The 13350-nt window shown below is 54.6% G+C and overlaps 1 protein-coding gene across 1 annotated transcript; it reads right to left on the reverse strand.

The window, feature by feature from the left end:
- Positions 1-843: 843 nt before the first annotated feature.
- On the reverse strand, positions 844-13346 carry POMGNT1 (protein O-linked mannose N-acetylglucosaminyltransferase 1 (beta 1,2-)). Its single transcript, XM_079314321.1, is given in 24 exon segments — positions 844-1078; positions 1357-1379; positions 1382-1402; positions 1404-1469; positions 1784-1919; positions 2098-2142; positions 2482-2546; positions 2701-2826; positions 3128-3256; positions 3571-3643; positions 4177-4235; positions 4397-4438; positions 4569-4652; positions 6063-6138; positions 6376-6446; positions 7037-7164; positions 7655-7753; positions 8051-8168; positions 8815-8928; positions 9342-9407; positions 9663-9778; positions 10138-10246; positions 12217-12410; positions 13199-13346. Coding segments are annotated over 23 exon segments (1980 nt in total). The 5' UTR covers positions 12328-12410; positions 13199-13346; the 3' UTR covers positions 844-975.
- Between the last annotated feature and the right edge of the window lie 4 nt (positions 13347-13350).

Here is a 13350-nt window from a genome sequence, read left to right on the forward strand (position 1 = left end):
CCCTCTGCCCTCAGCAAAAGCAAGGGATACCAGGGCAGGGAAGATGGGGAGACAGGGAACAGTGCCACAGGTAAGTACCACAGTGCAGCATCTCTTGCTCCAGGTGACCCTGGCACACCCTGCCCCTGCAGCCAGGGGATGATGCCTGCTGGCTGCTCCCATCTTGCTCTGCAAGGCACTTTCACCCCCTCTCCCACGACCCAGGGGCAGGGCTGCTCCCCACAGAGAAGGTGGGTGAGGACAGTCTGAGCCAGAGCACACAGCCTGGTCCACTTCTACCTACAACCACCTCCAACTCCCAGAGCTGACCACTCTCATGCTGGGTGTGGGCTGTCCCCTCCATGTCTGCAGCAAGTCCAGCTCCTCTCCAGCATTCCCTTTTCTGTGAGCTGGGCTGCACCAGTACCTGCAGCCCATGGAGCAAAGCCAGTGTGCAGGAAGATGTCCAACCCAGCACACAATCTTCAAGGTGCATCCATTGTGCAGGTAACAGGAGAGATGCTGGAATATCCCCTCTTCAGCACTCTGTTCGTCACATGGTACAAAGCCAGCAGGCAAGAGTTAATAAATAACACCCAGCTGGCAGGCTGCAGCACTTGCACCATGCTGCCTTCTCAGGACTTCAGGGCCAAGAGTAGAGTTGTTTCTTGAGGCCTCCTCTAGGCTCCAGTTGAGCATCTCCTTCCTCCAGCCTTGCCCAGCCAGGGGGCAGAAGGAGCAGCGTTAGTAGCATCCATGTTAAAAAAAAACCAAGTTCCTGGGACAGGGGTGGCATATCTACAGGGAAGGACCCTGTCCTGTGCAAGGGAAAGGGAGACCACAGCAGGGGGCTGGAGGGAGCCCAGCACCTGCTTTTGCAGCCCAAAACAGGAGTCTGTATCCAGCCACCAGCCTCTGAGAGCTGCTGCCAAGTGTGTCTCTGCACTGTGGGGGTCTCTGTGCTCCCCTGGTCCCCTCTGCTTCCAGCTGCCAGCCTCACGTCTGCTCTGCTGCTGCGACTGCTGGAACTGCCACCGCCCCCTCCTCCTTGGCAGGGGGCTCCATGAAGATTGGTGTCACTGTCGAGGGCTTCTTGGACCTGCAGGTGAGGAGGGTGGATGGGAGCAGGCACAGCTGATGGTTCCCCTCAGGACCCCAATTTCCAGCAGCACTGCCTGGTACAATCTCCTTCCCACTGGGACATCCTCCAGCCCTGGGAATTTATCCCGTCCCCCCTTCCACCACACTGATTAAGGAGTGAAAGTGGTGTCCCCCAAGGATTGGGCTGGGACAGAAGGAGGTGATGGTGAGTGCCAGGCAGGGACCAGTGCCACAAGGATGGGGCATTACTCAGCCCTCCATGTCCCTGGTACTCACGAGTAGGGGGAGGCAGGGGACCCCCCACCACAAGGAAGTGGTTTTTTCTTGCGGAAGAGCCGCCACAGCCCCTTGTGGTTCCCGCGGACGTCCAGGTCCCAGATGTGGAGGCACTAGGATAGTGAGGAGGGAGGAAAAGGGATCAGAGTCTGGGGATGGACACCAGGGCCCGGTGTCTCCTGGTGGGAAGAACCACAATCCCTGCCCTCACTGAGACACAGCAGAGAGGGCAGCACTTCAAGACTGGGGTAGCACAGGGCTGCATTCCTCCAGCCACACCAAGAGCTTCAACATCACCCAGAGACAGCAAAAACCCATTTGGTGAGCTGTGTCAGTGCCATGGAAAATGCAAGAACAACAACCAGGTATTTCCCAGAGATGCAGAGACCAGTGCAGGGCTGAGGACAGGCCATATCAGGGCCCTCACCTTGGCAAGTTGAGTCCAGGTGGTGAAATCTGCTTCTTGCTCCATCCTGATGAACATGACATAGACCTTGCCCTCAGTGTCGGGCACAAAGGAGTCCTCACAGGGGTTCTTGCTGTGGTCCAAGACCTCAGCCTCACTGTAGAAACAGAAAAAGGAGTGAGAGGGGACCCCACCTTCTCCCTATTCCTACTGCAGAGTGCTTCAGACATGCAAGATATGGCTAGGACCACCAGGGCCACTTCGACACTTCCTTTTGTTCTGGCTTATTCACCCAGTGTATCTTGTGGTCTCCCCACCTTCCAGCAGGCACTCACCCCAGGAGCCGATGAATTTCAGTCTCATAGTTATCCTTCCTCAAGCTGTTGGAGGACGAGAGAACACAGAGATCAGAGTCAGCTCGTTTGATTCAAATTTAAGACTGCCCCAGTGTAACACTAAAGGCAGGTGGAAACGATAAATGGAGAACAGGGACTGCCACATATTCTTGAGATGCAAAACCACAACCCTTCAACATGTCTCCCTGGAGCCACAGGGTAATCAAACCCACCATGCAAAAACCACTGCCAAGACTCCCCAGCAGAGGCCAGTGTGCTAATGCAGGTTATGGCCAATCCAGATGGGAGATGATTCCAGCACAAGGAGACAAGGGTCAGAACAAGCAACTGTTTCATCAAGGTCTCATTGTGACCAGCACTCACCTCTCCACATTTTTAAGCTGGACATTTGGAACTGTGTTGAACTTGTGCTTCTTGAAATAGGCTTCCTGGAAGAAAGAGAGAGGGCAGGGAAGGAAAACCAGGTTTGATCATGGGTCAGCAATACCTGGAGATGACCTCAAGCACTCTGCTACTTGGGGAGGTGTCTGAGTCAGAGGCCAGCAGCAGGACAGGGCCTGGGGGCTGCAGGGGGTCACTCACGTGGAAGTAGCCGTTCATGTTGAGCCCCACGATGCCGAAGTGGTAGGAGCGCGAGATGTCCGGGATGATGCACTCCCGGCCCTTCCGCTGCTCGGGCATCCGCATCCACATGTCCCAGTCCCAGAGCTGGGGAGGGGAAACTGCTGCTCACACTCAGCTCTGGGGACAGCCTTTGGCAGTGTGGCCATCCAGGGACCTTTCTGGGTGCCCACACCAGGTCCAGCCCCTTTGGCCCAGCTCTGTGGATGGTTATGTGCCTCCTCAAGTCACTGCCTGTCCCAAATCCAATCTGCTTGGGCATCCCTCCCAGCATAAGCACAGGGATAGCCCTTCCAGGAGATACACACCCGAGGACTGGGTGAAGATCAGGGATTGCTAATGGGCAGAGCTGGGGCTGTAGAAGAAAAGGTCCTTCCAAGGTACTTACCTTTTCAGGGGTTGGCCACTTTGGCTCCAGCTCATCCTTGTACAGGCTCTTCCGGAGCACCCATCCCAGGCCTGGCATGGTTTCCACACGGTACAGGAGTGAGGGGTCCTCAGCTGTGTGCTCATAGCCCTGCAACGTTATGGGGAGTGCTCAGCACCCTGAATGCACTGTCCCTCACTAAAAAAGGGAGACATCATGTTCCATTGAGTTTCTCATCATGGGAAGAAGGGAACTGCCACTGGGAAGCAGATGGCAGGGACAGGAGGGTGATTTGCAGAGGCACTTCTGCAGGGTCCAGGGCTGCGGAGACAGACCAATTAGGGAAATGGGGGGACACACACCCTGCTTCAAAGATGGAACCTGGACCCCAGGTTCCCCCTGTGTATCTGACATGGATACACAGGGCAGAGGTGGTCCTGTTCCATCGTTCTTCTCTGACCCACCTGGTCATTCCAAGCAGAAATGCAGTACAGGCTCTCATCCTCTGCCAGAAGGTGTATTGACTGGCTCAGAAAGCTGAGGAAAGAGTTGACCCTAGTCAAACACCCTTCTACCAGAAAAACCAAGGCAAACTCTCCACCAGATGAGCCACAACTGCTGGAACCACTTATCCAAATTTTCGGGCTGCAATAGCTGATGCTGGTGGGAGACCAGGGGAGCAGCACCCAAACAAGCTAAGCTGCATCTATCTCACCATGGGGAGAGGACAGCATTGTCTCCAGCCCATCAGTCTTTTCTCCTTACAAAGAAACAGGAGCCTCATTAGACATTGTCCCTGTCCTCTGGATATGGGGCAGCTCCAACCATGTAAATGGATGTCTCCAAAAAGCCAGCCAGGAAGAGACCCCTTACCCTGAAGTCACCCTGCACTGATTACCAGGACAGTGGCCTCAGACTCTGAAGGCAGAGCTCAGTTAGGGCTTTTGCCAGGGTCTGCTCATCCTCAGATAAGTGAGCTAGAGGTGGCAGGGATCTGGCCTCTCCTGAGCATCTAGAGAGCTTCCAGGAAATGATCCCACACAGGAACCCGCACAGAACCCCCACTTCACCTGAAGAAGTCAACGGAAATGTCAAGATCTTCCTCCAGAACCACAGCAAACTTAGCATCCTGTAGGGCAAGGAGAACACCAGAAGGATGAACAGGACAGAGCAGACAGAAGCAGTGTGCTGTGTCTGTGTGGTTCCTTGCCCTGGAGGACTGATCCCAGCTCCTGTGGGACAGGGAGCACAAATGCCAGGGGAAGGCTGTGCTGTAGCAGTCTCACTCACCGGGAACAGGTTGAAAGTTGCAGTCAGACTGGCTTTATAGTGCTACAAGAAAAGACAATCATTGCCTGTGTTAGCATCAATCTGGCACAGATCTGGGGCTAAGCCTGCCTCCCTCAAATGCTATCCCAGGTCCCTGGAAATAACTGTCCCAGGATCTGTAAAGCTCTCTCACCTGGGAAACTCTGGCATTTTTAATGCTGATGGGAGTGTGCTGTATTCCTGACAGGCCAAACAGTTCCACGACATCCATTGGCTCCTGCAATGGAAAAGTACAAAGCTCATCAAGTGTGTGGGCCATTCTCCCCTCCCCTGCCAGGGTCAGTTCCCCAGGACAACAGGAACATCCCCTGTATGTAGTTGTCTTCTTGGAGACTAGTGAGGCTCAATATAGACCCTGCAGCACAGAATTTGCCAAACCCTTGTGGTCCTTCAGCATCATCATGACTTTGTTAGCCCTTTTTGCAGACCCAAGGTTGTACCCAAAAATATATGAGAGGTCCCAGATTCCCAGCTCCCCACAAACAGTGGAGAAAGAAAATAAGTATAGCCAGGACAACCTAGTAGCTGCTTAATGGCAAGACCACAATCAACTCAATTTTCTCTCACAGTTGCCAAGAAAAAGACCTTTCTGACCAAGCACAGAGGTCTGAAGTAATCCAAATTTGGGCTGACATATCTCTGCCCCAAGAAGGAGCCACCAAGGCCTTCTCCATCCCCTTATTGTGCATCTCACCTCCTAGCCACAAAAGAGAGAAGGAGCTCCCATTGCACCAACCCTTCCCCCTTTCCCTGGTATCCACCATGGCAGCTCGAGCATCCAGGCTGCCCCCTCGTAGCTAAGGGATGCTGCTCCAGTTGCCATGGCAATGGATGCTGCTATCTTTAACTGCTCTGATGTGGTGCAGCAAGAGCCTGCATAAACAAGTCAGCTCCCCCAGCCCCACAAAGTGGCAGTGGTGGGAGAGACCTGCAAGGGAGCAACTATCTTCATCCCAGGGCAAGCAGGCAGTACCTCATTGGATGCTGCAGAGATGAGGCCTAGCAAGTTCCTAAGATCTACTCAGATCCCCCATGCCTGTCCCAGAGTACACTCCACTGCCAGAGAGACAGGGCTTTCAGTGGGACTCTCCAGGGCTATACAGGTTTGAGTGAGAGGAACTGGCCCCTCTAAAGGGCCAGTTCTTCTCCACTGGCCCCAGCTTTCATGAACCTTTAAGCTTTCAGCCTTGGGAAAACACACAGAGTTTTGTGTCTTTTTGCCTCTTACTGAGAATGGAGCTGGACAGGCATGGCTGGACTGGTTTGCTCCTCTCCATGTGAAGCAGCTGGACAGCTGGTGTTACACTCAAAGCCTGCTCAAGGGGCTGACGATGCTCATCAAGTGGGAAAAGGGGATGAGGAGAGCCCAGCATGACCACCATGTGCCATTCCTGCACATCAACCCCTCCTGACATGGGAAAGGCTTTGGGAAAGGCCAAGGCAGCTTTATGCACACTCATGGCTTGGCTAACTGTGGCTGACTTTGTACAGGAGCAGGTGAGGAGCAGCATGACACACAGCAGGAGGAAGGTGACAAGGCTCTCAACCTGCCACCCTGCAGGGACTGGGCCAGCACTGGGCTGGGGGGCACAGAGCTAACCACAGGGATCTCTGGCAGTGCTCTCACCTCGTAGTACCCATCAATGAAGACTGTGATCATCTGTGGGTTGACGCCCTGAGCCGACAGCAAGGAACGCAGCATCCTGAGGAGAGACGGAGGGGCCTGAGTGCAGCACAGCCCCGGGGGGCACAGGCCCTTCAGCACTGGGGGGAGCAGGACCTACCTATGCCTTCCCTTCCCCTCCCCCAAGGTCTGCCCTTGGTGCTCAGGCAACCCCAGGAGGAGGCTGGATCCTGCCAGCAGGTGAAAGGGAAGGGCCTGGGCCATGCCTGCTCTTGTGGCACGGAGCAGAGGAGCTGTGCCCTCTGGAAGTGCTTACCTGTACAAGTAGTTGGGGCGGTTCCCTGCAATGACAGCTACTGGTACATCAAAGACTTTATTGTCTTTGAGCTGGAAGAGAACAAGGTGTGTGAGTGGGGGTGGGAGAGGCCATGCAAACCAAAATGATGGTATGAATCTATGCCACTAAGAGCAGGATCCAAGGGGTAGGGACCCACTGCTAAGACAGCAGAGCTGCATAGCCCTACCTCTTGGCTCAGGGCCACATCAACCAACCAGGATGCCCTCAGCACTACTGGAGACCCTGCCAGCTTCCCTTCTTCCCCTCACCTCTGACCCAGCTCCAAAATCCCAGTTTGCATCCACTCAGAGACCTGTGTCTGAACCCTTGAGCACTGTGCCAGACAGCCCAAAAGTCACAATAGCTGCTCTGTCTCCAGATGTTCGGGCTCTGCTCCTTACAGTGATATCCCTAGAATGAGGTCACTATCTCTGGCAACTCAGAGCAAAGGAACTGCCCTGCCCCAACACGACCTGCCCCCAGGTATTCACCTCGCCTTTGCTGTGGCTAAGGACTTGCCCAGGGGCAGTTTGCATCACTCGGTGCTTAAGGACAGTGCTCTGCATCAGCTGCCAGACACACCCAGTGCAGCCCAGCCCTCCCTCCTGGAGCCTGCCTTGCACTGTGCCCCTGCACTCACGGGATCAGGGTTGAACTCGATGGGAGTGGGGTCTTTGCAGCTGCAGACGCTGCCGTAACCTTCCACTTTGCTGCAGAACCTCCTGCGGCGCCGGTTCAGCTCCGTGTCGGGCCAATGGCACTCGGCATCTGGAGGCACCAAGCAGGAAAAACAGTCCTGTCACCCCCACACACTCACCTTGGGTGCTCCAGGCTGGGATACCACACACATGGCTCTCCCTGGGCTCTCCTTGGGCTCAGCCAGCAAGCCAGCCCTTGGCAGTGAACGAGAAACACTTTGGATGCCAGATACAACCCCAGAGCCATTCAGAGCCCAACCCCATCTCTGGCCTCTCTGAGCAGCAGCAGGTTGCACAAGGCCAACAGTCAGAAAACAGACCTGACCAGGTCTGGTTTGGAGAGGTGACAATTGGCCATGTTCCCTCTTCTCCATCCTCACCTTTCTCAACAACCATGCCCAGAATTGCCATGGAAGCAGGAAGAAAGGGAGCTAAGCCCATTTTAAAAGTTATCATCATCATCTCAAAAAGCCTTAAATCCAGACCCATGGCTTTGACTTAAGCCCAGGCAACAGGAAAACATCTCCCAGAGATACGACAGAGCAGCCTGCATTTCCTACCTTCCACAGATGTCAAGTGAACTTCTGTCTTCAGCAGCACAGGGTCACCCCACGTTGAGAGGGCAGGTGACTTGGCGTGCTTCTCCCCATAAACTTCTCCTGGAGCAGGAACACAGGGTCAGGACTGCCTGGAAGGGCCCAGCCCCACTTTGTAAGGCATGACCAGGGGCTGTCAGCCTGGGGGACAGCTGGCACCTTTTCCCATTGGCCTCTGGCAAACTGCTGAAGGAACATGTTCTGCCTCCACACCCTCCCTCACTCCCAGGAATGGAGCTGTGACTCTCTGGAACTTGTTCCCTGCTCATAGAGCCTGTTGGGGATGGCCTGGATTGTCCTTACCTGGTTTCTCCCAAAGAAAGGAGCCACAAACCCTCTCCCAGCCTGTGCAAGACTCACCCCCCTTCTTCCCAACAAATGTCCACATGTCTCTCCAGCTCAGGAATGGTGCAACTTGGCTCCCCAGGCTTTTCAGGACATTCTTGGCTGTCTCCTTGAGGTGAAAGGAGCCTTCGTCCTGGAACAAAACACAATCCTGCAGCTGAGGTCTGGCTCCTGACAGGGAAAATTCTCCCACCAATACCAAAGGGGTACAGGTCCCACCCCTATTCTTGAAGCGGTTAAGCCAGAAACCTTCAGGGTCTCTGTGCCACTACAGCTGTTGGTGGCTTCATGATGACACACAGGGAGGTCAGAAGAGTTATGAATTCCTGTTTCCTTGAGACCAAGTTGTTTTCAAGCAGGGTCATATGTTAAGCAACACTTCACACAGCTAAACATGAAACCTTGAAGCAGTGCAGTGCTGCTTGCACAGCAGCCCAGACCTAGCACAGTCCACAGGGCCCATGTAAAGCCTGGAACTGGGAGCCAGAAGGATCCCACTACATCCTTTTATTTCCTTCTATTCTCCACCTAACCCCTTGTCTATTGCTGTGATTCTGTGATTTTTGCTCTCCTGCTTTGCTGGCCACAGCAGTACCTGCAGCAAGAGGACAAGGGAGGTGATCCAGACAGGGAGTCACAGCCCTGTGGGGATGTGACATTTAGTACTGGCAATGCCTGATGACATTCAGGAGACTACTGCCCAGATGAGCTTCAGGACATCCTGACTCAAGACGACTTTTTTTTTTTTTTTTTTTTTTTTAAATATTAGGGTCACATACCTTAATGGTGAAGATTAGGATCCGGCCACGGGCAACCATGTTGAGGAAAAGTACCATTGCTTCATCTTCATGGGGGGAATAGGTGTCAAAGACCCTCTTGGCCATCACATGACCCTGTTGGTATTCATACGTCAGATGGATCTTAAATACTACATGGCATGGACACATGGAATTATGGAAATCTGCCCTGGAAGCCTCATTCCCTGAGCAACACAGGGAGTGGCTTTTCCGGTATGCCAGGGAGTTAATCCCCAGAGTTAGTCCCCAGGCAAGCTCAGCCCTCAGGCATTCCTGCACAGAGGTCCATGGGAAGCATCACCCAACCTCACAACTCCTCTCCTGCCCACTCCCCAAGGACAGCAGGCAGCACAAGGAAACCCTGCAGGGAGTCTCAGGGTGACTGTGCCATGCTCTGCAAACTGCACACAAAAAGCACTTTTCCCTCCTGGCTGCCCCTGGCCTCAGGCACCCAACAGTTCAGCAGCAAGGACAAACTGTCCAGTCAGAAAGACACAGGGATGTTTTACCGTGGCCTGATTTAAGACAATGACATGGATCCCTCTTCCCTGCTCCCGAGCCTCATCTTCCAGGACCTGCAAGTGGATAAATGATAGAAATTGTATGCCAAGACCTCTTCCTACTCCCTGCCCATTCTGCACAGCAGAGTCCCCATACAAGAGGCAAATCTCTTTGGCTTTGCTCATGGCAGTGATGGGTGCCAGAGTAGAAGTCCTGGAAGCAGAACTTCTTGCCAGCCACTGAAGTGCTCTCACCACTGTTGTTTGTGGCTTCACCCATTCAGCTCTGTCCACCCCCTGCTCACAGCACAGCCAGCACTTGTCACTCACTGTTGTCCCATCCACGGCCACATAGACCTTCGACCGGCTGGAGTACACCTCGACATCCAGGACCTTCTTGCTGTTGACAGGGTGCCTGGGGACCTCCACATTCAGCATCTCGTCATCTGCAGCAGAGGAACTCCCAGTTTCAACAGTCAAGGTACCTCTAGCTTTTCCCTGCTCTGTGCTAGTCCAGCCAAACTTCCAGAAGGACATGCCCAGCAGGCATCCCAGCCCGAGGAGACATGGGTCAGAATTTACAGGGATGGCAGGTAAGGGGAAATATCAAGTAACAGCAGATCTGGCCTTGGCTGACCCCACAGAGATCTCTGCAGACGAAGAAGGGAGCAGCATTTTCTAATTTTTGTTAAACCCACATGCACAGACCTGTTTTTTGTGATGTAGCTGGTCACAAGTTAGCCCTGACTCAAAGAAACCTTTCAGTTTCCTTGCTTTAAAAGCACAACAGGATGCTGTCCCTCACCATAGTCCTGTGCAGACTCATCTTCCTCCTCATAAGCAGCTCTCCTGGTGTCCAAGATCAGCTTGATGTTCACAATTACAGTCACAAGCAGGAAGAGGACAGCACCTGTCTGCAATGCAGGATGTTCCATGTTAGAAATTTGTAAGTAACAACCCCAAAACCAGCCTGCCTTGGCATGGGCTGCAGGACACCCCAAGGAGATCCTGCATGGGATCACAAGCATCTGACATTACCCCTGATTTTTTTCTAAGGGAAGCAAAAAGAAATACAGGTGACTGAGTTTCATGATGAAATGCATTCATAGGCTGAAGAGCACTGACTCCTTGATATGTGAGAATTAACCCACTTCCAACGTATCCCTGCTTCCAGATCTGGGAGCAGATTCCTGCTAAATTATTGCATCAAGGTTGAGGGTCCCTGCAGGCAAAGAGTTTGGTAATTCAGAGCTACAGCTCCCAAGGTAACCTTAACTTCTGCCTCTGCTACAGCATCACTACTCTCATCTGTCCCTCTGGAACCAGAGGATGCACTCAGGGTATTCAGAGAAGAGGAGATGCAGTGCAGATGAATCAAACAAAAGGAAGAAGCAGAGGTCTGATTTCAGGAACCTGCAGAGACCAGGCTGCAGCCCTACTGTCTGCAGCAAACTTCAACTGCAACCCCTGAGGATGCTGACACTGAGGGTTTGAGAAGGTCCAGGGGCTATGGAACAGACCCTTGATTCTCTAAGGTCATTAATGGGGCTGGGATGACACACTGACCCTGCCCTTGGTGGGAGGCACTAAAAAGATTCTTGCCCTGTCTGTCCAGCTACTGCCTCAAAGCTCTGTGTTGCTGCTATCTCTGCCAAGCAGGTTCAAGGAGTAACTGAGGAAAATGGAAAACCAGCAATAAGACAACACGATGGTATAAATGTCACTATGGCATTTTGGCTTGCTAATTTGCTGTTGACTCAGGACTATGAGCACCTTTTGGGATCTGTGCACAGAAAGATTTTAATTAAGCACGAACAGAGCCGTGGGCTCATGGGGAGGCAGCAAGGCCACCTCACCAACCTGCCCAGACCTTCTGCCCTGATCACCACTGGGAACATGAGGGAACAGCCCTGGTGACCAGAGTGAATAAGGCAATAAGGAATAAGAATTAAGCAACACCAGCAGCCAGGTCTAGCAGAGCTGGCTTAGTCATAGCTAACTCATGAATGCTTGGCAGCTGTAGACCTGGCTATTCCATACCTGCAGCTCTGGTCTAGTCTGAAGCCAAATTTTCATCTGTGCTTTAAGCAGTGCCACAAAGTAGAGAGATCTGTGTCCCAGCATGGTGAGCAATGCCTGCCTGAATAACCAGACCCATTCTGAAGCCTTGAATACCCTATCAAACACAGAACTGAGCAGTCTTCTTGTCCAGGGAGCCAAGACGAGCCTTTGTCCTCCCAGGCACACACAAAACCCTTCCCTGCTCCCTGCCACAGCAACCAACTACCAGATCTCAGGAGCTCCTCTCAGGAAAAGCCCCTTTTCATATTTTTGCTGCCATGGGGCCAAACCTTCCTGTCCTTACAGGCCCAGACACACTCCAGGACACCGTCTCCAGCAAGGATTAGCTGTTTTACAGCACAAGCAAACAAGCCTGAGGCTTTCCCAGACAGCAGCTGCCTCTGGGGCATGAGATCTTGTTACCAAGCCCTATTTTCTCTGTCCACCTGTTGTGCCTTATATGAGGCTTGGTTTGCAAATCAAAAGCTAAAGGCTGAACCCTGCAGCACTCAGCATGGGTCCAGAGCCAGGATGGGAGCAAACAGGTCAACTGAAAACTCCCCAAGGCCACCTGGACAACTGCATCTTTCCCCATAGCCATTCAACAGGTCTGCTGGCAGCTGAGAGGAGCTGCTACACATGGCAGACCCTTCCACATACAGGCACTTGGAGGCAGCTTCTTGGGGAACAAGTTATGCTTCCTCAGCATGTCAGGTCACCCAGACTGCCAGCAGACGCACTTCCACCCATGCAGCTGCTCCACAAACTTGTAAATCCTGTAGATTATCCCTCCTAATCTAGTGCAGGGCTGTGGGTGGCTCACCTGACACAGCTTCCGCAGCGCGCGCTGGTTCATCAGCTTGTATTTCCAGGCAAGGTACCAGCTCCGCTTCTTGTGGGGCTTCACAGCGGGGTTGGGCTTCCACTCCTCCATCGTCCCGGGGGCTGGCACGGGGGCAGCCGTGTGGGGCAGGGGTCAGGATGTGTGCTGCTCTCCTCTCATGTCCATTGGGCTCCCTGCTGGGAGGGGTGAGGGTGACAGAGGTGCCTTAAAACCCTCTCCCCAGCAAAGACAGAGCCTGGCACAAGCAGTGGCTGTGGACCGGACCGATGTGCTGTGAGCAAAAGCGCTTTGGAGCCGAGCTGCCTGCCAGAACTCCTGCTGGGAGCAATGCGGGAGCCCAGGCCTTGCTGCAGGGTGAGGGGAAGGCCCTGAATTCATGGGCATTGACAACCTCTGCTCCACGCCAATCCCTCAGCGAGGCTGCTGCAGTGCCACGGGCCCACTCCCACGCTCTGGGAAAGAGAAGCAGCCCAAAGTCACAGGCACACAATAGATCCTGGACCAGCTGTTATGGAACAGGCCATCATTGGCCGTGGGGTCCCTGGTGGAGAGACACCCTCCCCACTAACAGTCCGCCCCCGCTATCGGGGTGCAGCCAGCCCGGACACGGGGAGCAGCACCGGGCCGGCGTCCTGCTGGAGCTTCCAGCAGCCCTGGGCAAGGAGCCGTGCCAGCGGGAGGCCCGGCGCCCTGCGGGGAGCGAACCGCTGGGCCTGGGCGGGATGTGGAGCCCCGGCAGAGCCAGGGACCCGCCTGGAACACAGCGTGCCCAGCAAGGCCAGGCAGGGCGGGGAGAGGAGCGCTGAGGGGCCCAGAGGCACTCGGGGGACGGAGGTGGCGAAGGGCACCCAGGGAGAGCCGGGTGTCTGAGGGTGGCAATGAGCGGCGGCGGGGAGAGGGACACCCAGCCGCTTGGGGAGTCCGGGAGGGCCGGAAGGCGTGTGCGGGCCGCGCTACTCACGGGACGCTGAGGCGGGGCCGGGCCAGGCCAGGCCAGGCTGGGCCGGGCAGGGCTGGGCTGGGCTGGGCTGGGCTGGGCCGGGCCGGTCCCGGCTCGGCGGTGCCGCCGCCGCCCCGCGCACCCTCCGCGCCGCTTCCGGCGCCGCAGCGACA

The sequence above is a fragment of the Erithacus rubecula genome, assembly GCF_903797595.1.
Source record: "Erithacus rubecula genome assembly, chromosome: 10".
NCBI lineage: Eukaryota > Metazoa > Chordata > Aves > Passeriformes > Muscicapidae > Erithacus > Erithacus rubecula.